Here is a 25,335-nt window from a genome sequence, read left to right on the forward strand (position 1 = left end):
TTTGATTACCATTAGGCGGGCTCGTACACTCTTTCGAATCATAAAATATGCACTTAAGTTTACTAAGTAATTTTCATGTTAGTTTTCTATGCCTAATTTCGGTGACAATTTATATTATTTAAATATTTTAGAATATTACCATGAAGTATTATTTAATATTCGGGTGTGTAGCCTGAAATATTATTTAACGTTTTATAATATTATTATAATTGCCACCGAAATTAGGTAGAGAATACTAACCCGAAAATTACCCTCCTAATACGATGACGGAAATAACATTTCTCCCTCTTTCTATCTTACACGTTGTTATCCTCTTATGACTTTTGCTCGCGCTGTCTTTTGATCTTTTATCCTTTACACCTTAGCTCACCTTTTATTTTGTGAATATTTGTTTGGTGCAATAAAGATTTTATAGGAAAACATTTAAAAAAATAGTTTTTTTTATCTAACAATCGCGTGACAAAAAAATATGTCTTCCATTATACCACATAGGTCCGCCGATCATACCCGGGTGTGTAAAACGTAGACCGCAAAATGCTCATAATCACAGGTAAAATTAATGCAATTGCCTATTTTAACCGACTTCAAAAAAGAAGGAGGTTCTCAATTAGAAAAATTTCACTTTAGCCTTAAATAGGGTGCATTATAATTTTTACCCGACTTCAAAAAAGGAGGAGACATTTTGTGAACCGATTTCGATTATCTTTTTTTGTTGGAAAGGGGATACCTCACTAGTGGTTCCATTGAAATTTTAAGAAAATATTCTAAATATTAGGGGATGAGTCTGGTTTATTGGATTTCACCCACTTTTCGTTAACAAATTTCAATAGAACTTAGCAAATAGATGTAATTCCACAAACGTTTGAGGGTTTTTTTTATAAAAAAAGTCATTGTCTACCAAATAAATGTTAGATAATACATTGAAATTCGTAACCGAGTCACATAGGCCGCTTATTGACATATAAGAAACTAGAATTTACGATTTCACATTCAATATTTTTTTTTAGAAAGTTACTGTATGTAAGTATTTAATGAATTGTATCTTGTATGTTATGTAACAAATAAAAATGTTCGAAGAAAACACGATTGAATATTATATGACTAAATTGACAATAGGAGACTGTGTTTCTCTATTTACCTCCCTATAGTTAATAAACACGAAAAGCAATACAGTTCTGTAACATTATTAAACGAAAAATAATACATTCAAATCACCTTGACTGATGTTATATGTATATATATATGTATGGTTTATATAAAATTATAAAAAATATTTATATAAAATATATATATATATATATGTATATATATATACATATATATATTGTGTGTGTGTATGTGTGTGTGTGTGTATAACATACAGATATCGATCTCAAAAGTTCGCTGAATTACATCTATTTGCCAAGTTTTATTGAAGTCGGTTACCGGAAACTGACCGAAACCGGATTCAAATTCATATTTTCTTCAAACTTATTATATGTATATATATTATTGTTTCTTTCCAACAAAAAAATAATCATGAAAATCGGTTCACAAATGTCGGAGTTATTGAATAGATGTTAGACAACATCACATACGTTGTTGTGATCCCAAAGTATGTAGCTAAAGCACTTGCGTTATGGAAATCGGATATCTGACCCGGCCGGGGATCGAACTCTGGACCTCTGAGATGGCGACACCTAACGTACATAAAAAACAGTCGAATTGAGAACCTCCTTTTTTGAAGTCGGTTAAAAAGCAAATTGTAACGAAGTTTTTCACATATCTATCACACGTGTCAACTGTATACGATCTTCCCTTAAAATATACAAACAAGCACATTTGTACAAATAGCGTCAAGACGAAGAAGCGGTAGCCACGGCGAGGCAACAAACGCTGATTCGAGTCCAATCAGTACGAAGGAATTTTTCTTTGTGTTTCTTCAATCTTTGTATCAATATTAAAGTATTTTATATTGTGCTAGTTAGCAACATTGGAAGGCAGATTGGTCCTTTGTCTTTCTGTAGTCGCTTCGTCATACTGTTCGATGAAATAACTTTGGAGTGCCCGGACTGTTTCTGTTCATTATCAATTAAAAAATCTCAGAATTTCATTCACAATTTAAAACTGATATTTTATTTTCAGTCGGTAGGTATAAAGACAGGAGCAATAAACGGCCCGGCTTATATTTATCAATTTTTCTGATTTCAATTATCAAGTCGCCTACTCTGATGTGTGTGTATACGTATAAAGAATCAAAAACAAATAATACCTATAACATATTTGTAAAAAACACCACCCTGCTAAACTTTGCTTATAGACTTTCGCTGTGTCGTTGTCGCGGTCTCCTCACCGACTGAAACACATGGAAATCTCGTCAAAAGTAATTATACACAACCGAAACACAAATAATAATGGTGACCGTTCGGCCACGGAGGCAGTTATATATTTACCTCACTGTAACATTTTATTTTCTTTGGAATTACATCTATGTGCCAAGTTTTATTAAAATCGCTTAATGGGTACATAAGTGAGTGACATTCAATAAACCCACTAGTATTTATGTGGTCTGTGAATAAACCTGATTCATCCCTTATTTTCTTAAAATTTGAATGGGACCACTAGTGAGGTACCTCATCCAACAAAAAAGAGACATCAAAATTGGTTCAGAAAAGTCGATGTAATCACGTAACATACACACGAAAAAAACGTTGTATTGAGGACCTCCTCCGCTTTGAAGTCGGTTGAAAACAAAACTGTTTTAAATATCTCATCTGAGTTTGAATTTGAGGACATCTGTAGGCATAGTCAATATCAATCGGTAAAGTTAACAATGAGCTGTAAAGTTCGACACTTGAATATCATTAAGATAATTATGTTAATACTATCAAGTTATAAAAGTGTTTTCAGAAAGTATATTTATATAAAGTACATATACAATTGTATTTTACACAAATTAATAAGTATCCTACATCGAAAATGAACTATATATTTGTATAACATTGAAAAACTTTTAACGTAATAAAAAACATTACGTTTTCTTTGTTTTATATTCTAATAATATATCCTGGAAAGTATAATGACCAAATCTTTTATCTTTTATTCATAAATAAACCTTTATACCTTACACTATTACTAACTGCCTCCATAGCCGAATGGTTACCATGCTGGACTGCCACGCAGAGGTCCCGGGTTCGATTCCCGGGCCGGGAGAAATAGTTTTATGGCCTACATTTATGTCTCTCGTGATTTTGGGCATAATTTGTGGTTGCCTATGTGTGTGTCCTTGGCACCTGCGATACAGGATTTCCCTAGTAGCGGGGCTCTGAGTTATTATTATTTAAAAGTATCTAAGTTTTTTAGTACTAAAACTAAACTAAATTTCAACAGATCAATACTTATGAAGAATGGTTCAGCAGTAGACGCGGCGATTGCGTCGATGTTCTGCAACCATTTACTCAACCAGCAGAGCATGGGCATTGGCGGAGGTTTCTTCATGACGGTCTTCATAAAAGATGAGGAGAAGGCCTACGCCGTCAACGCAAGAGAAAAAGCACCAGCACAGGCTACCACTGACATGTTTGGAAACAATTCTGATAAGGCTTCTAGAGGTAAGAAATCTAATAAATGTAACACATTGCAGAACATCAACAACACTAACAAACAAAAATGCAAGTTTAGTAGCAGTAGGATTCCTTGTGAACGAGTTCGTCCAGGGAAGTACCTACTGCCACCTTACTTATTTCTGCCGCCAAGCAATAATGTGAGCATTACTGTGTTCCGGTTTTGACGGGAAGCTCCTCAGATTTTTGCGATTAAAAGCTCGTAACACTGCAACTGTTATGGACATGCGTGTCGCTTTTCACTAGGTGTTTGTTTGTCCCGTTACTTCGTATCGTAAAAAAACTTAACTTAATTTAAATTCTGTGCAACCGGCTTTTTTGTTACCGGAAACGGAAAAGGACATTTTCACTAGAAAAAAACAATGCACGTTCCACATTCATTTTGTACAAAGAATTTTGGGAAACATACATCTATCGCCATGTAAGCCATAAAGAACTGGCCGTCGTGCTAAAATAGTGCTAGGTATTTACTTTGGGGTCGGTACAACGTACCTACGTGATGTTGTATAATATTTATTTTTATTTATTATTATTAATAAAGGTTAGTCGATGATGAAGGCATGCATTAAAAAAAGGAACCGACTTCAAACTTTGCTTATATGTACGTACATACAAACTGAACTAAAAAGTTAACAATCGGTTACCGGAAAATGCGCGAAACCGGATTAATCCCCTAGTTTGCCACCCTTAGAGGAGGAATATTTTCTTCAAATTTAAATGGAGCTAATTCTGAGGTACCCTCTTTCCAACAATAAAAGACTCTTCAAAATCGGTTCACAGTAATCGGGTAACATACACACAAAAAAATACAGTCGAATTGACAACCATCTTCTTCTTTTGAAGTCAGTTAAAACAATCATTAACTTGTAAATTCTATCGTTACCCACATTTTGCGATGCAACAGAATTGCGAAAAGTGATAAACAAATCCACCATCCAAATATTGCATAACTTGAGGCCAACGCTAACGCAATCATTCATTTCTTTGTCTTATCATTATCAAATACGGACGATTATCTTTTCACGAATTCAACGAAAGGTGAATACGTGACTATATACTTATAATAATCTAAGAATGAAACTTTATGGACCAAAAATATAATTAAATGTTTCAAGGTAAGCGTGAACTACAATCTTGTCAACAGGATTACAAAGTTGTTATGTATACGTATTTATTCTAGCTGTTTCGTTTTTATCCAAAAGTGGAATGGATGGAATTCCATAGCTCTTACCTTTGCCAAGCTCTACATTTTCTTTTATATTTTGTTTTTCATATCTTTATCACAAGATACACAGGAGATGAGATATATGATAAAAATAGGTACATTATTGCACAACATGAATACATTAGATGTACTTACAAGCATTTAAACTCCGTACTTAATAAGGTGCATTGTACGTGTTGCTTTTATCAACTCCGAAAATTCATTGTTTAAACATATTTTTCAGTATAATTACAACTGCTATTGTCAGTCCGACCAATTGTCTAAACAATTTAACGTGTTTGTTATAGAATATAAATTGTGTGTTATAAAATAACATGTTTTTGAGCTATCCTATCTCAGGAGAGCTTTAAAACCGGCGAAGTGCAATCTGACCCGAGTTGAAAGTACCATAGACTTGACTCATGATAAAAAGACCGAACAAACTGGTTCGAGTGCAGCCGGGGCGAAGTATTTTTTTCTTTGCGTTTGTTCTGTTAATAGAGTATTTTCACAAAAAAACGATGAATATCGTAGTAGTAAAAACATTATGATATTAAAATTAAACTTAATAAATATATTGAACCCTCGTAATTTTTTTGTTTAATAAGAATAAAGAGTCTTTTTGTGAATTAGCAAGATTCTTGTTATTTATTTTGTCAATACAGCTCTACCTTTTGTAACAATACACGCACAATACATTGACCAGACAATTGAATTTTTTAAATGTAAGTCGATTACTGTAAAACGATACTCGTCGTACTCTTATGTTTTGAAATATCTGCTTATGGAACATAACTCTGCAACTTATTTTTGAAGTTTTTGCAAATTTTACGTTGATTCGTAGAAAAAACGTTGAAATTACTTATTAGAATGGTACGAGTCGGTAATTTTCAGGTTAGTTCTGTACCTAATTTCGATGGCAAAAAAAAAAAATATATATATTATTTTAGAATATTATTATGAAGTATTAGTTATATTCGAATGTAGTAACCTGAAATATTACTTAATATTTCAAAATAATGCGCTCAAATACTTGTATAATAAAAATTGCCACCGAAATTAGGTAGAGAAAACTAAACTAACAAACATAATATTAATTAAAAACTGGGCATACAGTCTGGGATGTGACCTGCTTGGAGAAAATAATGTGCTACAGTACAACATTTCAAAGCACAAGCTTTTGCAGAGGATACCCTGAAGGCAACAGGCGAAACTTATCGCTAAGGAGCAATTGGCCTCATTAAAGCCTCCAGTGACCAGAAAAGTGGCAGTTACTTCTGGCAAATGATAAGTTTAGCGACCCATATGGAAAACATTGCCAATTTCGTAACTTTGATGAAAATTTCTACGTTTTCTTTTACGATACCAAGTGACGGAATGAACAACTAGTGCGCTTGATGAACGACAACGATAAACGACACGCCTGTCCATAGCAGTTTCAATACCACTTAGATATTTAAATCGCAAAGATCTGAGTGGCACTGCCACTGCGCCCGTTACCCTGACACATACGTTAACAAATCTCATGTGCCTGTAATTCTACCATCACCCTTACCCTTCAGAAAGCAGTAATGTTCACGTTACTGTTTGGCGGCAGAAATAGGTAAGGTGGCAATACTCCTCTGGACGAACTCTTTCACAAGGAGCTCTACTGCTACTAAAAATTAAATACATTTAGTAAATCGTTTCATATATATATTATTATATATACCTATTTTTAATACTTCGAAAAATGGTCTTATACTCGTGAATTTTGTCATCATGTGTGACTCTCCCAGCGTTTATTTCGGCAATGACTAATGTAGCGTTAATGGATATGAATAATAGGATTGCAACATGTTAAAATAGATTGTACATTATTATTTCTACGTAAATAATGCCAAATTTATTAAGACAATCGTTTCTCAATATTATATGTGGCATTATAATATTGAGAAATCCTCCGTATCCTTATAATTTTTATCAGTAGATTGCTAACTAAAATTATTTTTATAATGACAGTATTTATAGAGTAAATTGCACAATTCGACATTGACGAAAACATTTTTTTGTTATTCTTTCTTATCATAATGTATGATTTTAACTATTCGTTAAATATAGATTATCTCACAAACCAACAAGAACTTGCCTATCTACGTCATGATCAGTATAAAGTGGAAGACGAAATTTTTGTAACACAATTTCTAAAATATTGGCAGTAGTATTAATTTTACTTTATTTACGAGTTATATTTTATTTATTACATTTGAAAGTGGTTATATATTCATTATAATATTAAATTATAATTGTAACGCATGGAACAATGCAAAACCGATGGTGCGTCATGACGCGAATGAATAATCCGCGGATTTCTCCAAAGCTTTCTCTCGGTCTGGTTCCAGTCTCGACACAGGCGGAGCCTAAGTTTCACACTGTCGATGTATCTAAACGGCGCGGTCTTTTTGACAGTAAAGTACTGATTGTATCAACTCATAAATTTTCTAATGCTGGGCATGGCTTTCCTCTAGTCCACTACCCAGACTCAGCGCAAATCGGAAGTTCCAAGTTCTTTGTTATAAAGCACAACGTAAAAATTGAATTTTGTTCACAAACTCATAGTATTAGTAATATTAGCCAAAAAGATCGGATTATCCGCCAATAATAAATACACCAAGACGACATCTATGATAAATTGGAATAAAAATACGAAAACTGCATTTTTTATATTATCTATCTATCTGAGTCAGCCGTGAACATGTGATCTTAAAGTGCCCAAAATGTTGGTTTGTTTGAAAAAACAACTGGGCTTAGATTCGCAAACAAATACTTTCATTTCCTGTGTAACAATCGCGAATTCCTAAGAGCTGTTACACACGGTGACTTATAGCAGCGATGCAAACGCGATGCAGTAGTTAATCGTCTGCCTTTACACGCACGCGCGACTTTAAACAGCGATGCAAATGCGCGACTGCATCGATACAAACGCGCGATTGTAGTGCGCATTGCAAGTGTAGCGATGCAATCGCGCGTTTGCATCGCTGCTAAAGGTCGCCGTGTGTAACAGCTGAATACAGAGATATTTACTTCTAAAAATGCCTTGTTTGCAAAATGTTCAAACTTATAAGTGTTCTATGTCTTGATAATGGTGTAATATGGTTTAGTGAAGTCAACTGAGACTCGAATACTTTATAATACATTTTTGTTTGACAGGTCCCTTAGCAGTGGGAGTGCCTGGCGAAGTCCGTGGTTTGTGGGCAGCTTACAAACGTTGGGGCAAGTTACCCTGGGACAGCCTGATTGCTCCCACCTTACAGATGTGCGAAGATGGTTACCAAATATCTAAGGCATTGTACGACGGGCTTATGTCGGCATCTTGGATAAAAAATGATGCTCATATGAAGTGAGTCTGAAATCACTTATGTTTATTCTCGAAATCGTTACCCAATGTTGTAAGTAGATCTCCCCCAATGCCGTAATTTCACGTAGTATTGGATTTTCTATCTATCTGTTATTTTACGTTTCTGCCCTCCTTGTCACAAGTAACGCATTTGCATTTCAGTAACTTTCGAGTTATTGGCACCTAATGTATTTTTTGCTAATAAAAAATGTCAATTACGCTTTTTGCTTAACAATAAAACTGAAACTAAATCAGATATAAAAAACTCGATTAGAGCGGGTTGTAGATCTCGTTTCGCTGATTCCAGATATGTTAATTACTCAATTTCGCTAAAATGTCGAATAGGTGTCGATTCGTATTCGTTCCGAATCCGAGACTTTACAAATCTAGAAAGCTCGGACCCACTTCGGATGTCGCTTGTGCACTAAGTCCGATTCGTATCCGAGAAAATACGAATATCGTTTATACACCTAGCGATAAAATGATCCCTGTGACTTTTAGACCGTCATTTCTCGGAACTGGGGTCTACACTCGATCTCCGTCCGACATCTGTCCGAAACAGTTACTGCCAAATAAGGAACACTTGACCAAATGAAAAGACGCGTGATGCGAATGAAGCTTCATACTTCATACTTGTCTTTTAATTTTGTCGAATATTACTTATTTGACAGTAATTGTTTCGGACGGATGTCGGACGGAGATCGAGGACCCCCTGTCACGAATCGGACGTAGTGCGCCAACGCGCTTAGTAAGCTTTGATGCATGAGGTTATAGTTGTCAAAAAAACAGTGGTAGTTTTGTTTGTATTTTATTTCATCCAGTATTGACTGCCTACGTCTACTTCTTTCGATCTAATGAATACACTGTAACAGGAGTCGAATATAACCCTTCGGTACAATTGGTCTACTTTCCCGATCAGTCTACTTTCACTATTCGTCTACTTTCCCGATCAGTCCACTTGTTTTTCCCGATTCGTCTTTTTACCATTTCGTCTACTTTCCTGTTTGGTCTACTTTCCAATTTCGTCTACTTTCCTATTTGGTGTACTTCCCCGTTTGTTCTACTTTCTCATTTGGTCTACTTTTCCGATGAATATAATATCCATAATCTTCCATTCTTTATTTATGTACAATTTTGATTGCTCTTCAATGTTTTAAAAATAAATTCAAACGAGACCTTGATATTGAATTGGTTTAGCCGTTCAATAATGTCGTAGGAATCTTAAGAACCCCGAATCGTAAAGGAAAAAAAAACTGGTCAAGATCGTAACAATCTTTTAATAAGGACCGTCAAAAAATCACAAGGAGAAAAAAAATATTAGTAACACCTGGACCCCGATTCTGAACTCTTCGATATTAACCGAATCCGAATAAATGATTTCCATATTACATTCTTGCTTTGTAAACAATAGGACGTTCGGTAACTTTCATTCGATAAACAGTTCTGAATAACGTTTGTATGCAGCCTTTGCCGGTCGAGAAGTACGAGTAATCGTACGGCTGTGATGTCATTTCGGTTCGGTTTCGAATACGACGATACGACGATAGTTCTGAATCGACCTGCTGGACAGCATCAACACCCCCCAATAGGTCCGTACCGCCCCCCTAAGATTCTTCAGCGCCCACTAGGGGCCACTTTGGGCAACTATGGGTTAACGAAAAGAGGGTGAAATTCATTAAACCGGATTCATCCCCTAATTTGCCACCCCTAGAGACGGAATAGTTTCTTCAAATTTGAATGGAACAACTGCTGAGGTACCCCCTTTCCAACAAAAAATATAAGAATTCATAGAAATCGGTTCACTAAAGTCGAAGTAATCGCGTAACACACAACAAAAAATAATACATTCGAATTGAGAACCTCCTCCTTTTTGAAGTCGGTTAAAAAAGCGTTATTTATTTGTCATTAAATGTATCCATTGCACATATATGGTAGCTACATTCTGTCTTTCTTTTCTTTCAGAAAAGTTTACTACAATTCGGCAAAAGATCAATTTCACAAACCGGGCACAATGGTAAAGCCGACAGAAGCTCTATGCAACACGTTGAAGAGGATAGCCGCGAAGGGTGGTGATGAACTGTACAATGGAACCTTGGCCACTGATTTCCTGGATGATCTAGAGAAAGTTGGAACCATCATTACTGCTGAAGACTTGAGAAATTATGAGTAAGCACAAAATTTATCTTAAATATACTATCTGACATATAACAACATGCAAAGCCAATTTCGATAAGTAACGCTTTATACACTGTGTATGGTACAGAGTTACAGTGATTTTATCCTCTATTGAATTTGGAATTAAAATAATTACGACAGAAATTTTAAAATGTAGTCACAGAAAAACAGACAATTAACACAAGTTTACATTCAAATTTCATCAAGGAAACAAATTGTGAAATAATAATAATACGACTTAGCCGAAATAAAAGTACCTAATCCATAATTTAAAACAAATATCTTGTTAATATATCTGCGTTTCTTGATTATTTCGCAGATATATTGAGAAAAACGATAATAAAAAAAAATTACAAAAACATTTACTTTGAAATAAATGCAATTGAAATTTCAACAACGAATACTTTTTACAAATATTTTATAAAATTATTTAGGTGCTCATCCACGATAATTTGTGACAGATGATGCCACATTTTATGTTTTTAAAATTTTCTTGATAATTCGTTTTCACAGTACCTATATCAACGATTTAATCTGTTATCGGTATTTCGGGAAATATACTTTTAGGTAACATTTTATCAATAATTGTAAATCCCGTAATAACCTATATACGATATTAAAGTATTATAAGGCATATATGGCTCGTTTTTTTTAGATAACGATGTCCTCTGATACTGTAACCGCACATATTGTAAACAACGCCCGTAATAGCACAGCTGATTATATTGATATCTGACCCAATAATAATCCCCAGATCGCCATAAACAGTTACCGCAAATTAAAAATTGAAGAGTGCAAAGATGTTTTTAGCGTTAGTACCTATGCTTTTAACAATCTCATTTTCAATAGAAATCAATGTTTTTTGAGTTTTGTTCGCACGAAACTGTCTGTACCTGAGGAATTGAAGCTGCAAAATCACAAACGTTTACCCTCCGTCTACTTGCTCCGCTTTCTGCGATTCTTGGAACAGAGCTGATAATTTGAAAAACTAATTGTTACTAGAAAAATAGAGGACATACGACCTAGAGAACGAAGTTTGTAATGATAATTTGATCAGATAATGTAATGTCGCACTCCACCTAGCCGAAGACAGAGGTTTTTTTTTTTATAATACCAAGTGACGACACGAACAAGTATCTATAACAGTTGCAGAGATTTAAATCGCAAAGATCTGAGGGGCACTGCCACTGCGCCCGTCACCCTGAGACATAAGTTGACAAGTCGCATGTGCCCGTAATTTCACCTGCATCCTTACCCTTCCAAACCGGATCGTAGTAATGCTCACTTTACCGCTTGGCGGTAGAAATAGGTAAGGCACTTCCCGGGACGAACTCTTTCATATGGACCTCTACTGCTACTAAAGTAAGAGACAATGGGATGGAGAAGATTTATTGACGGTGTACTTGCCCAAAGTTACGATCCTCAGCAGTGAAGACCAACAGAGAAGGATTTAAGTTCTGTTTATTGCTGTATAAAAATAAATACCTGTCCTACCTACACATGCTACACAAACTTCTAGAAGTTCTTAGAATTCGAGAGTAGGTTGCAATTAAAGTTTACACAGATACAGATTTCAGTCTTGGTTCATTGCCCTTTTATTGTGCATGCAGCAGTACACTACCGCGCCCCGTATTACTTTATTCAAATAAACGAGTGAACAGATAAAGACTTGTTTTGCACTCAAAATATTTCCTTTTATGATTTATTTAATTGGAATTTAATTACTATACACATTAACTAATTTAATTTACAAAAACGTTCCAATGTTGTCTAACACCTACATGTGTTGCGTAGGTGTATCATACTATACACATACAAGTTCAATACTTATGATTATTTCCTGTTTATTATTGTATAGTTATATATGTATGTTTGATAGTTATATTGGCATATTATCCGAAGGTCAGATACCGGAAGAACAAAATCATTAAAATTCTAATCCCTATAAACAACATTCATAGATAGTACAGTGTATATTTGTAAAGTCTATTTATAACAGGTTCACTTACCTTTTATAGGTATGTTTTATGTTAAAGATACGTAATGTTCAAAGCCAAAGCCTTTCCGAAAGTCGTACATAGATTCAAAGTTTGACTAATGGACTTTAGTTTTGAAAGGATCTTTTCAATAACCAAATAGCTATATGCATTCATGAATATGCGAAAATGTTGTAAAACTTGTACAAACCAACTTCTTTAAAGGGACAAAAACATAATTATTATTACTTTTAATGTTGAAATGTTTGTCAGCACGCTTCTATACTGCGTCCAATTATTTTATTTTTTTGAAGAGTGCGGATTAAGTATTTTTATGATGCCAAATGGACGGAGAAGGATGTGCGAAGATGGTAAGCAATACGCCTGTCCATAGCTGTTGCAATGCCACTAAGAGCTTTAATCGCTAAGGTATAAAGGGCACTGGCGGCAGAAATAGGTGAAGTGGCAATACTTTAGCAGCCGAACTTTGTCATAAGGAACCCTATCGCTGCTAAAAGTGTTGCCGAACCCTTATTATCACGTATATTATACCTACTTACGTAAATATTATTATTATTATTAGTTACCGAGTAATCGTAAAGTGTAGTTTTTAATATACTTATCAAATAAACTACCTACCAACAACAACAACTTCAACAATTTCGATAACAACGCAAATACGAAAACACTGCGCCGATAAATGATGAAAGTATGAAAAAATATTTCTCAATACTTCACTTTGTTTTAAAATATTAAACAAAGTGACACCTGTTCAAGCTATGGAATATATGACTCATAAATATTATTGAAATGGTAATTGAATAAACTGTGAAGTTATTGTTTTTCTCCTTCTAGCCATGTTATGAAAAGATTGCAGATGGAACTATATCGTGAAGTACCTACTTAGTACATATTTTTAATTATTAATACAAAGATCGAACACTCAGAAAAAAATCAATGAGAAATCTATGAACTTTTCTGAGTGTTCGATCTTTGTATTAATAATTATAAGAAACTAGGGGAGTAATTTCACAAAAAACAATTGAATATCAATTCAACAAAAATTTAAAATAGTTTTAAATTCATATGTAAGAGAAATATTTCTATTTAGTTTTGCAATACACTATCCCTTTTCATACTTCCATCGAGATTCTGCTATCTTGCAATATGTCAAATATGTAAGAATGTTTGTTATCTCATTTTACATATAATATTGAGTTTTGTGTACCATAGATATATGTTTAAACGTATGTACCGCATGTCAAATGAGCTTGGGTAAAGAACCACGATAAGGATCCCACCCAATGCAAACAGGGATTTTATGAATTAGTGGAATTATATCACATGACACTTGTCAACTTATGTCTCAGGGTGATGGACGCTGTGCCAGCGCACCTTATATCTTTACGATTTAAAGCTCTGAGTGGCACTGGAACTGGATAGGCGTGTCACTTACCTTACCACCAGTCGCACGACTTGTTCGGCCCATCATCGTCACTTGCTATCATAAAAAAATGTAGAAGGCTCAGAAGGAGATGTGACGAGCAGTAGCTCAAAGAACTTCTTGGTTTAGCGGCTTTAAATCACGATGAGTGGAAGAAGGGAAGCCGTTGCTTGCCCTACAGTGGTATTATTATTATTCACCGATTTTAAAAAAAGGAGGAGGTTCTCAATTCGTCGTATTTTTTTTTGTGTATGATCCACGATAATTCCGGCGGATTTGTGAAACGATTTTGATAATTTAGTTGGAAAGAGAGTACATCAGTATTGGTTCCATTTAAACTTGAAGAAAATATTCAACCTCTAAGGGTGGCCAACTGGGGGATGAATCCGGTTTCGCGCGCTTTCCGGTAACCGATTAACTGTTTAGTTTCGGTTTGTATGTACATATAAACAAAGTTTGTAGTAGATTCCTTTTTTTTTAATCATTTTAATTATCATTATTGAGCATTGGCAAGAGCCATCAGCTTAAACAAGTAAGAAATAGTTAAACTCAAAACTTAATAAACTATTAATATTTTTTTGTTTAAGTATAAACAAAAAAAATAGTGAAAAAACAGTAACTAAAATAACTTTCCATTTTTTCCTTCAGTGGGGTAATAATGGCTGAAAATAAATAAAAATATAATATCTTTTTATTTTTTCTACACTCCTTTAATTATCCTTACTCTTTCTTTTCTTTTATATAAAAGAAAACTTTTATAAAGAGGAATAAAAAAATATTTCATAAAATTAAAATAATTTAAATACATAGAAGAAAGTAACAAAAAAAACCTGCCCATTAGAGTTTGAAAATGTACCTTAATACCTATACATATACCTAATCATTCGTTTTACATGCTAGATTTACGTAATACTTTTAACAATAGAAATAATAACTACATTGGAGTAAGGCAACAACATACCAATAATGTTACATAATGCATGCCTAAAGAATTCTACATGTTTATGATTTATGAACCAGAAAGGCGAAGAAGGCATATTTGCAATAGATAAGCAGATTTAGAACGTACTTACATACAGCAAGTACTACAATGTAGGAAAGTTTTCCTTCAATACCTACTACTAAGTCGAAAAATAAAGTTTCTTTACATGCTAATTAATTAAAATAACAAAGACATATCTGAATTTCTATCCAATCAAACAACTGTTCAGAAATAAATTCCTAAACTGACATAACATTTACATAGGTACTTGACGATCATAAAACAACAATTAACAGCGCACATACTGCTCATTTTAAAACAAACTAAAGTTAATAATCCTGCCAATTAAAAATGTTGTTACGCAGACTCACCTTATTAACTTTTAATTTGCTCTCATTCATTCAACCGTTGACTTTTCTCGCTTGCACTTGTGCGTCGTATTTTTTTTGAACTCTATTATGAGTTTATTATAACTTGATACTTTGAGTGCGTGAAGGAGGGACGAAATGTATGCATTTTTCAATGAAATGAAAAGACAGGCGGTGCTCAGAGGAAGTCATTTTGTATCGTCTTATGTATACGCTATATATCGGGTTACATTGCCGGAGGATTTTTTTATACAGGCCTCTGGTGTTTTGTTTAAAGCAAATACATCTGTAAATGCTTTGAGAAATATACTTTGAATGAACAAAACAATAGGAAACGGTGGTTTAATATTATAGGTTTATTAACAATATATCGAGCGATTGTTACAACTACTTTTTCGAAGATTTTTTACGTTACAAAGCGACGGGACGAACAAGTCTTGCCACCAGGCGGTGGTAAGCGACGCACTTGTCCATAACATTTACAACTCACAGCTTTAAATCGCAAAGATTTGAGGGACACTGCCACTGCGCCCGTCACCTCGTGACTTAAGTTGACTAGTTCATTGTCAATACCAATGCAATATTTATTTTTTCTTAATATATAGAGTTAATGCTAGAAACGCTTTATCTATTATTCTTATACTAATGACACAAATTACAGAAAAATATGACTCATTGTATTAATATATTAAGGTCCGTACGACTGTAGAAAGAAATGACCAAATGTAATTTACGGGCAAGTTTGTCAAACTTGTTTCATGGTTTATTTGATTGTTTGCGACATTGTTTGAAAAAAACGTGAAGTTTGAGGGATAAATTTGACAAATTATTTAATAGTTTACAGGGCACTTAACGCAACAGCTTGTGTAAGTATTTTGTAAATATAAAAGCAGCTTACAATGTTGCTCTAAGTAGAAGTGGAAAAGATCAATGTTGGGGTCAAATTGATAATAATATCGATAGATAAAGCTTCACTGTTTGAGTAAATATTTATGTCTTCATTAAACATAAAGGTTATAAAGGTAGGTTAGTCTTAACATAACAAGAGATTAGACCAAATTAACAATTGTAAATAGCTTACATAAATTAAATACATGAGTACATCAAACTAACTTCGGTCGGTTAGTAAACAATACAAGTACAGATTTTTATTAAAATTTAAATTTTATTAAGTCCAAATTTTCAAGCCTGATGCTTCACTGCACGTAGACAATAAAACTTAAACAAAGAATATCTATAATATGTAGATCGTGAATTACTATTTTTAACCGACTTAAAAAGGACGTAAAAAAGGAGGAAAATCTCCATTTAACTGTACTTTTTGTTCTGTGTACGTTACGCGATTAGTCCGACATTTAGAAACCAATTTCGAAGTTTTTTTTTGTTAGAAAGGGAGTACCTCAATAGTGGTCTCATTCAAATTTGAAGAAAATGTTCCACTTGTAAGGGTGACAAATTAGGGGATGAATGCTGTTTTTCGTTTTCCGTTATTCACGATAAATTTACACGATAGGGCTGATAGTCGTGCAGTTTAAACGTCAAAAAAGTCAGTTAATCGTGTTGTACTATATGTGAATAACTTCATTTAAATATCCCTGTTTTCACGACAGTTGTCACGACATAATGAGAATGCGCCCTATCGTGTAAATTTATCGTGAATAACGGAAAGTCAAAAAAACAGCATTCAAGCAGTAGTCCAACGATCAAAACGTCACGATAAAAATGTGACGACAGATACTACTACTAACGAACCGATAATTTGTCGTCACGATCAGTGGTGTCAGATTAGGCGACTTGAGCTACTTCGATGGGTCGCGTGGCAACTCGGAGATATTTAGGCTAGGTTTGAAATAGGAAAAGGCGATTTTAGGCTACTTAATAAAATGTCTGGGGAATTACAAATTTGACTGGGGATTTTGTGGGGAATGGAGTTGTAAAATAACTAATTTGGGGGTTTGAGCATTTCTACGAGTAGAGAATTGGGGAAATAAGAGAGTTCATATTCACCAATATCCGACAGCAACCAAAATTGTAGAATTATTTTCCTTGACACGATCTAGCGGGAACGGCTAGACACGACAGTCGTTCAATGATAAAATAAAACAGTCACGACAGATAGTCGTGATATGGAAACAAACTAGACGCGATAGTCGTCCTATTAATAAAAGAAAAAACCTTGTTTTTACAGGGCTAAAATTTCGGAACCACTAGCAATACCAATTGGAAATGGAGACATCCTATACGCGCCTCCCCCACCCAGCAGTGGCGTGATCCTGGTTAACATTCTGAACATCCTTAGTGGTTACAACTTTACCAAAAATAGTATTAACAGTACAGAGGACAAGATATTAACATATCATAGGATAATTGAAGCTTTCAAATATGCATATGCCACGAGAACAAAGTTTGGAGACGCTGATTTCTTGGATTTAAAAGAAGTAAGTATGTCTATTCTTAAAACCTTGCAGAGCTATTTAGTTTAACATCGCTTTTGGCCTACAAATCTTATAGATCCAGTCCAATACTAATTAACTTAACCAACCTATTAATGTTGACTAAGTATTGATTAACTAGTTACTTAATTTTTTAATGCTGATTAAGCCAATGCCAAGTTATCTACCATCTTGCGCATAAAAGTGCCGTGTAAAAGTGAAAACTAGTGAAACGTAGGCGATTGATGCAGAAAATAAATCCAAACCAACTATATCACCCTTAGACTTTCTTCACTACAGCTAGGATTAACACACCTATGTCTTTTTAACATGTGTTTTCTTTGCGCGGTACAGAATTAATTATGATTAACATAATGACGCTTTACACTTACATTTCTTCTTTCTTTTTATATCTTTATTTATTTATGAACTTTTGTACAATGTACATGTCAGTTACGACGTATCCTAAAGTATAGCCACAAAGTACTTTTTGTAAGTATAGCTTACATGTCTGGGCGGCGCTGCTGGAGATTCAACAAATACTAACAAACAGCCCTTTTCCCCCGTTTCGTGTGAGGGTTGCCTAATATACAATTTATAGCACCTACGGATGTACGGTTAATCTGCAGGTCTCTTAGCAACGCTGCTTCTTTTTTAACCAACTTCAAAAAAGAAGGAGATTGTCAATGCGACTGTATGTTTTTTTGCATGTATGTTAGAATTCCGGTATTTGTGAACCGATTTGGATGATTCTTTTTTGTTGGAAAAGGGGTAACTCAGTAGTGGTCCCATTTAAATTTGAAGAAAATATTCCCCTCTAAGGGTGGCAAACTGGGGGATGAATGACTTTTGAGGTCGGCTTTTTTAGTACTCTGTACTGAGATTATATATGTAATGTGCTTATTTATAATTTTTATTTTAAAACAATTACGTTTCAACACTAAAGAAAACAATAATTTGTTAGAGAAATTCGACCGATTTACAGGTACTGTTAACGTAAATTCGATTATAATCAATGTTACATTCATTATAATGTTGCATTTATAACCGAATACACAACACGAGAACTGTGATACGTAATATTAAACTTTGTATGTACTTACAAAGGAAATTGCATTTGCTGTTGGCAAACAATCGATATGAATATTTGATCTTAATATGCCGTGTTATAATTTACAGCTGATTCAGAACGTAACACAACCGGAATACGGTACGAAAATCCGACTGCGGATAAACGATACGCAAACAAACAATTATTCAACTGCATATGGCGCTAAAACATACAATCGCCCTGATGCAGGCACTGCGCATATATCAATCATCGCGCCGAATGGAGACGCCGTGTCTGTCACCAGCTCTATTAATTATTAGTGAGTATTGAACAGCGCTCTTTTTACGAGCGTTACTTTTGGCAAAACAACCTTGTGCATTGAGATTTCTAACATTAATGTTTATGTATCCACAGCTACGGTGCAGGCTTCACAACGCTTAAAACCGGTATCATCATGAACAACGTGATGGACGACTTCTCCAGCCCTGGTTTCAAAAACTACTTCGGTCTATCCCCTGCGTCGGCTAATTTCATTGAGCCAGGAAAACGAGCAATGTCCTCAATGTGTCCCACCATTATTGTAGACTCGGGAGGTAATGCTAAATTGGTCATTGGCGCATCGGGAGGCACTAAAATTACTACTGCTGTTGCTTTGGTGAGCAAAAATCTATATAAATATTAGAAATTAACTGAAATGTTTGTTTATTTGAAGAAATTTCAGAAGCTACCGAGCAAATTTTTAAACAATAAGTCCTACGTAAATTAAATTTTTCTTATAGGTTCCAAAAGCAACGAATCAATAACAACGTAACTGATTCATTAAATATTACCAATAGGGAAATGAAACTATTTTTTCGGATTTAAATCGCGTATATTTGTTTTTTCAAACAAACCGACGTTTCGGGCCCTTTACAGGTCAATACAGTCAACCGTGTCCAGGGGACCTGTAAAGGACCCGAAACGTCGGTTTGTAATGTGTGTAACAATCTGTAACTGTAAATGTGTAACAATCGCGAAAACCTAAGAACTCGATATTACCAATTAATTACCAAACTAGTAGCAGTAGAGTTCCTTGTGAAGAGTTCATCCAGGGAACTACTGCCACCTTACTATTTCTGCCGCTAAGCAGTATGTAATGTGAGCATTACTGCATCCGATTCATATTGTTTTGAATCAGAGTCTATACAAATCTAAAAAACTCCGACCCACTTCGGATGTCGCTTGTGCACTAAGTCCGATTCGAATACGAGAAAATACGAATATCGCTTGTCCACCTAGCGATAAAATGGCACTACGAACACTTGTGATATTTCGGACTGTCATTTTCTCGGATTCGGCTATTACATGAGCCAATTCAATGCACGTGTGGTGTGGAAAGGTATCGGCCCGAAAAATTGGAAATTGTGTCTTTATCACTGGCTTGGAGACACTCCATAATGGAATGTCTCTATTTACACCACGCCAATAATGGCTTGTCTTATATTATCCTTAAAATTAGGTAGGTATAATAATAATAAAACACACACTCAACATAGCTATAGGTACTCACATTAAATTTATAAACAAATTCCAGGCAACAATACGGAAGTTGTGGTTCGACCAGACAATAAAAGAAGCAGTAGATGAAGCGAGGTTGCATCATCAGTTAACCCCCATGCACATCGAATACGAGTACGGTGTCATTGAGGTACGTTCATCGAATTGGAAGGGCTGGTCTCTTTCAACGTATGAATACATGATAGGTATCATTATCAACCCATTTATACATCCCACTGCTGGGCAAAGGCAAGGGTTTCACGTCATAGTCCGCCAAGCCGGCACAATGCGGGTTGGGGACTTCACACGTTTTCCGAGGATTGTGAACCTTCTTCGCTGTGCAGGTTTCAACACAATGGTTTCATTCAGGGAAACTCACAGGCGCGAGCTCGGATTAAAACTCACGGCCTCTGCTTGAGAGGCGGTAGGTCAAATCCTTAGTCTACCACGGCTTTTATACACAAAATAGGAATATTGAGAGAATTTTGGGCGCCCAGTAATTTATTAATTCCTTCTTATAATTCATTTAAACTGCCCTTAGTGTTTGTTGGAATATTCTTTAGTCTCGTTTTTGGAATGACCTAGCCGCAAAGAGTTTTCACAGTTTATTTTATTCACAGTATATTTTCAGTTGGTCTTTCAAAGTTCATCTGAAGACTTTACTCTTGTTTCGTTGTGAGTGATTTTGCACAAATACGTCAAAAAATGGGTAGTGCTCAAGCTCATACATATTTTGGTATTTGCGCACATAAAACTTATTATTCTAAAAGTTATAATTGAAGCTACCAGCGCAAAAGTGGTGTGACCCACATCCATGTTTTTTCTAAAATATTTCTTTAAATGATTCTAAAGTACTACATAATTATTTTATTGTACTTATTTGGATGCCATTTTCATGTTTAAAAATATATTTTTTATACCTACATGAAAATAGTATCCAAATATAAAATAATTACGAACTTTAGTATCATTTAACAGTAATATTTTAGAAAAAACTCCATATTATCTTTGTATAAAACTTGACTCGGTTGTAAATTTGTAACAAATATTGATATTTACCTAACAACCATCCACTATAACTTTACAGGATATTCTGGAAGGACTGCGAGCAAAAGGCCACGGTCTGGTCCGATACAAAGGCAGAGGATCAATTGTCTGCGCGTTGTTCAGAAACAGCACTGCTATTTACGCCAACTCCGACTTTAGAAAAGGCGGGGACGTCTCCGGCATCAACTGAGGAAAATTATACTCGACGATTTAGTGAATTCTCTAAGGATATCTAAAATCTACTATTTATTTTCAATGAAATTGAGACTCCTAAAAGGCCTTATCCAATTTACCTTATATAATAAAGAAGACAAATAATATTTAATGTAATTGTGAAAAGCCTTATTACAATGTTGAAAATATAAAGATATATGAAAAAAGAAAATTCCTTTAAAAACTAATGTTTTCTGAAGATGAAAAGTCTACAGTTTAGCTATCTATCGCGTCAATCCAAAACACTCCTAATCCGGGTATAGTGTTTTATAATTTCTGTACAATAATAATATTTCGATGAAAAATAATTAATAATTTGTTTTTTTAGTATAAATAGCTTATTTTGCAAATTCAATAAAACGTATATTTTATGTTCTTAAAAAAATTGACAAAACCAAACAATCCGTTTTGCAGCTTTATCTGCAAATGCTGTTTTTGATGTTACGTGTATTGGTTTGACACGATAGCACTGTACCTTGCGATGCTTATGGCTTCGTGCGGTGCTGATGTACGCAGTTGTGTTAAAACCTCAGTTTCACTTAAAGTGAGATTAATTGCAGTTGTTGTATTGTACATATAATGTTATGAGGTTGCATGTATAATAAAGTATAATTAATAAGGCGTTTAGCCTAAAGCTTAAGAATTGGCAGGGAAATTTTATTTCAAGATTGGTGTACCCGGTGTACCTATTATTTGTTATAATAACAAAAACTAAATGGGAAGTGAAACTATTTTTCCGGATTTAAATCGCGTATATTTGTTTTTTCAAACAAACCGACGTTTCGGGCCCTTTACAGGTCCCATGGTCACGGTTGACTGAGGTGGTACAGTCTTCAACCAGTTATGTCTAATATTGATACAAACCACCTTATTCTTTCACTATAGTTACAATAGTTATTAATTAAATACCTTATTTTTAATTTTACAAAGAAAACATTCCAATTTACGCTACATTAAGTTTTACAAATTATTTTATTGAATGAATTTTTATTAAGTTCAATTTATTATTATTATTAATATAAATTAGAATAAACTAAAACATATTAATTAGTACTGCAGTCTTATGTCTGTTTGGGATTTTTCATTAGAGGAAATACTGGATCCCAAAGTGGTGGTACGGAGAAACCATCTTCCCTGTTGAAATTAGGTCAAATTGATGTCAAACACTGTCGCGTAAACAAGTCTGCAGTCTGCGAGCATGTCATGGATAAACCTACACATTCAATAAAGTTTGACAAACCCCAGGTCCTTGCAAAAGAAGTCCGTTATCTACCCAGGACGCTGAGAGACCATTGAAATTAAAAAAAATCCTAATTTCAACAGGGAAGATGGTTTCTCCATACCACCAGTTTGGGATCCAGTATTTCCTCTAATGAAAAATCCCAAACAGACATAAGACTGCAGTACTAAATAATATATTTTAGTTTATTCTAATTTATTTTAATAATTATTAATAAATTGAACTTAATAAAAATTCATTCAATAAAATAATTTGTAAAACTTAATGTAGCGTAAATTGGAATGTTTTCTTTGTAAAATTAAAAATAAGGTATTTAATTAATAACTATTCTAACTATAGTGAAAAAATAAGGTGGTTTGCATCAATATTAGACTTAACTGGTTGAAGCCTGTACCACTTCAGTCAACCGTGACCATGGGACCTGTAAAGGACCCGAAACGTCGGTTTGTTTGAAAAAACAAATATACGCGATTTAAAACCGGAAAAATAGTTTCATTACCTATGTGTAACAATCGCGAAAACCTAAGAACTCGATAAGTTATTTACAGTCAACAGCATCTTTAGTAAAGTGTATATATACTTTGGATCGTTCTTATTATAGAGCATGAACTTAAGAGCAAAGCGGAGTGTGCTGTTGGCTAACTTGGTATTTTATGACCAAAAGAATATTAAAAACAAGATAAAATTTTAAACGATTTAAAAATATGAATAATTTTTGCTGACCGAAGGAAATTAGCATTTGTTTAAGTTACATTGTATTCTCGTCAGTTCGATTCGTATTATGTTATGAAAGTAAAATGTTAGATTTTGTTTATAAGCAAAACAAGCTCGATTTGCATTAGATAATCAGTATTTTTATGCTAAATGTATTGGAACTAATTAAGTACAAATGACGGCATTTTGTTGCACAAAATGTTTTCGATTTCTAATCCGCGATAATAAAAAAACAGTATTAATTATAAGGATATGTCTCAATTAGATAGATATCGTTATTAATAAACTTTTACAAGTTACTTTTGTTGTTATTATTATATTTAGTTATTATTTACCGGAATATTTAATAAAAATACTAACTCGTATTTAGAACGGCGTCGATTCCTGATAGAGACTGAATATGCCATAATTACGCCTAGCAAACAGGTTGGCAACCGCAGCGAAGCTGCTATTACCTCCTACGGTAAAGACCATGTTCATGTGTGGTGCTTCAGCACTGTTTTACGTGCTGACAAAACCTCACAAGACGCATTCTAAATAGACGCGATGCTGATGCCTGCTAACAAGGATACGTTTAGTCGCTTTCTGTTATATGTATAAACAAAAAGTTAGAATATTCCTGTATACGTTAATATTAAATTACATACCACATCGCATATCACTCATTGCGAGTATGCGTCCACAAGGACGTATAAGAGCATAAGCTCTTATCGACATGAAAATGACAAATAAAATAAAATATAAGAATATATGGAAATGCAATTCTAATAGTTATCCCTGAAGAGGCCGATAAGGTTACAGCATCAATACTAACATACATACGAATACTACAATATCAACTATATAAATATAGGTGACTATTAGTGGGAGCATGTGGATAAGTGTGTCCTTTTGGTCCTACCGGTGTAGGAGTAAAGTGGGGGCACCTAGTAGGAGCATGAGGAAACGGTGTCAATTTACGCCGGGCAAGACTCATTACAATATTCAAAATATAAATCACTTTTTTATTTTGTTTGTGCTGGAATCTGATTTTTTATTGTGTAATTGTCAGTGCATCTTATTGATATGCTTTGTTGTGGTGGACATTAACAAATGGTTTCTTTCTTTCAATGCCGGCAATAGAGTACGGATCTAAACAAGCAGTTTTCCTAAAATTCTTCTTTCGCTTTTTCCATTCATATTGGTCTTTTCATAAAACGTGAAGACAAATGTTTTTTTTGTCTGCATAAGTTATGGTAACTAAATCACAAAGAATGCTACGCACATATCATTTATTAATTCATTACCTCATTATAACATTTTGCATTGTAATTGCATTACACAACTTCAATTGAAGCCTTATAAATTCAAATATAACAATTAAAATATAAAACAGCAAACATGTCGTAAAAACAATTTTTCAACATGACGTAAGAACAATTTTTCTTATAACGCCTCGCGTCTATAAAATGCCTACAATAAACAAATCTGGTTCGCATATAGTACGTTATTTACGAATTAAATAAGAGTATACCAACAGATATCCATGCTTTACTTTCTCAAACTCGCATCTTATAAAGAGTGATTATTCAGGAGATGCCAAAACTTTAATTTATTTTAAATTTCTTATCAAGGTTGTTAATTTGGATGCATTAGTTAAAAGCCAGTGTGTGAAAAAGTTTGTATCTATCCACTTTTGGCATTTCAGTACTTAGTGCTTTAAGATACGTATTTGAGAAAGTAAGGCGACGATATTCTAGATAATTAGGTAAACATTTAAATACTTATCCGCTATAATAAACTTGCTACTAATATTTATAAACATACAAATGTGTTACAGAAATTCGCCGTACATCGAATATCAAACAGTATACAATTATTCTGGGTGCGCTATCTAGAACAGCCACAGAAAACTTATAAAGTTTATCCAATTTAAACATGAAACTATAAGTTTTATTTCTTATTTTTCTTGCTTTTCACGATTATGATATATGTA

The 25,335-nt window shown here is 34.1% G+C and overlaps 1 protein-coding gene across 2 annotated transcripts in view; it reads left to right on the forward strand.

Annotated features, from left to right (window-relative positions):
* LOC113236063 (glutathione hydrolase 1 proenzyme-like) overlaps positions 1-21,723 on the forward strand; it is a 67,649-nt gene extending 45,926 nt beyond the window's left edge. The window contains exons 4-11 of one of the 2 annotated variants that reach the window (XM_026472065.1): positions 3,370-3,590; positions 7,996-8,185; positions 10,145-10,348; positions 17,316-17,565; positions 18,739-18,929; positions 19,025-19,265; positions 20,184-20,297; positions 21,234-21,722. In XM_026472065.1, the coding sequence (XP_026327850.1) occupies positions 3,370-3,590; positions 7,996-8,185; positions 10,145-10,348; positions 17,316-17,565; positions 18,739-18,929; positions 19,025-19,265; positions 20,184-20,297; positions 21,234-21,383 (1,561 nt within the window). In that variant the 3' untranslated portion in view covers positions 21,384-21,722. Of the gene's footprint in view, positions 1-3,369; positions 3,591-7,995; positions 8,186-10,144; positions 10,349-17,315; positions 17,566-18,738; positions 18,930-19,024; positions 19,266-20,183; positions 20,298-21,233 lie in introns of both variants that reach the window. The other variant, XM_026472064.1, reaches the window with a different exon arrangement.
* The last annotated feature ends 3,612 nt before the right edge of the window (positions 21,724-25,335 follow it).

The sequence above is a fragment of the Hyposmocoma kahamanoa genome, unplaced genomic scaffold, assembly GCF_003589595.1.
Source record: "Hyposmocoma kahamanoa isolate Upper Pololo Valley unplaced genomic scaffold, ASM358959v1 88, whole genome shotgun sequence".
Lineage (NCBI taxonomy): Eukaryota > Metazoa > Arthropoda > Insecta > Lepidoptera > Cosmopterigidae > Hyposmocoma > Hyposmocoma kahamanoa.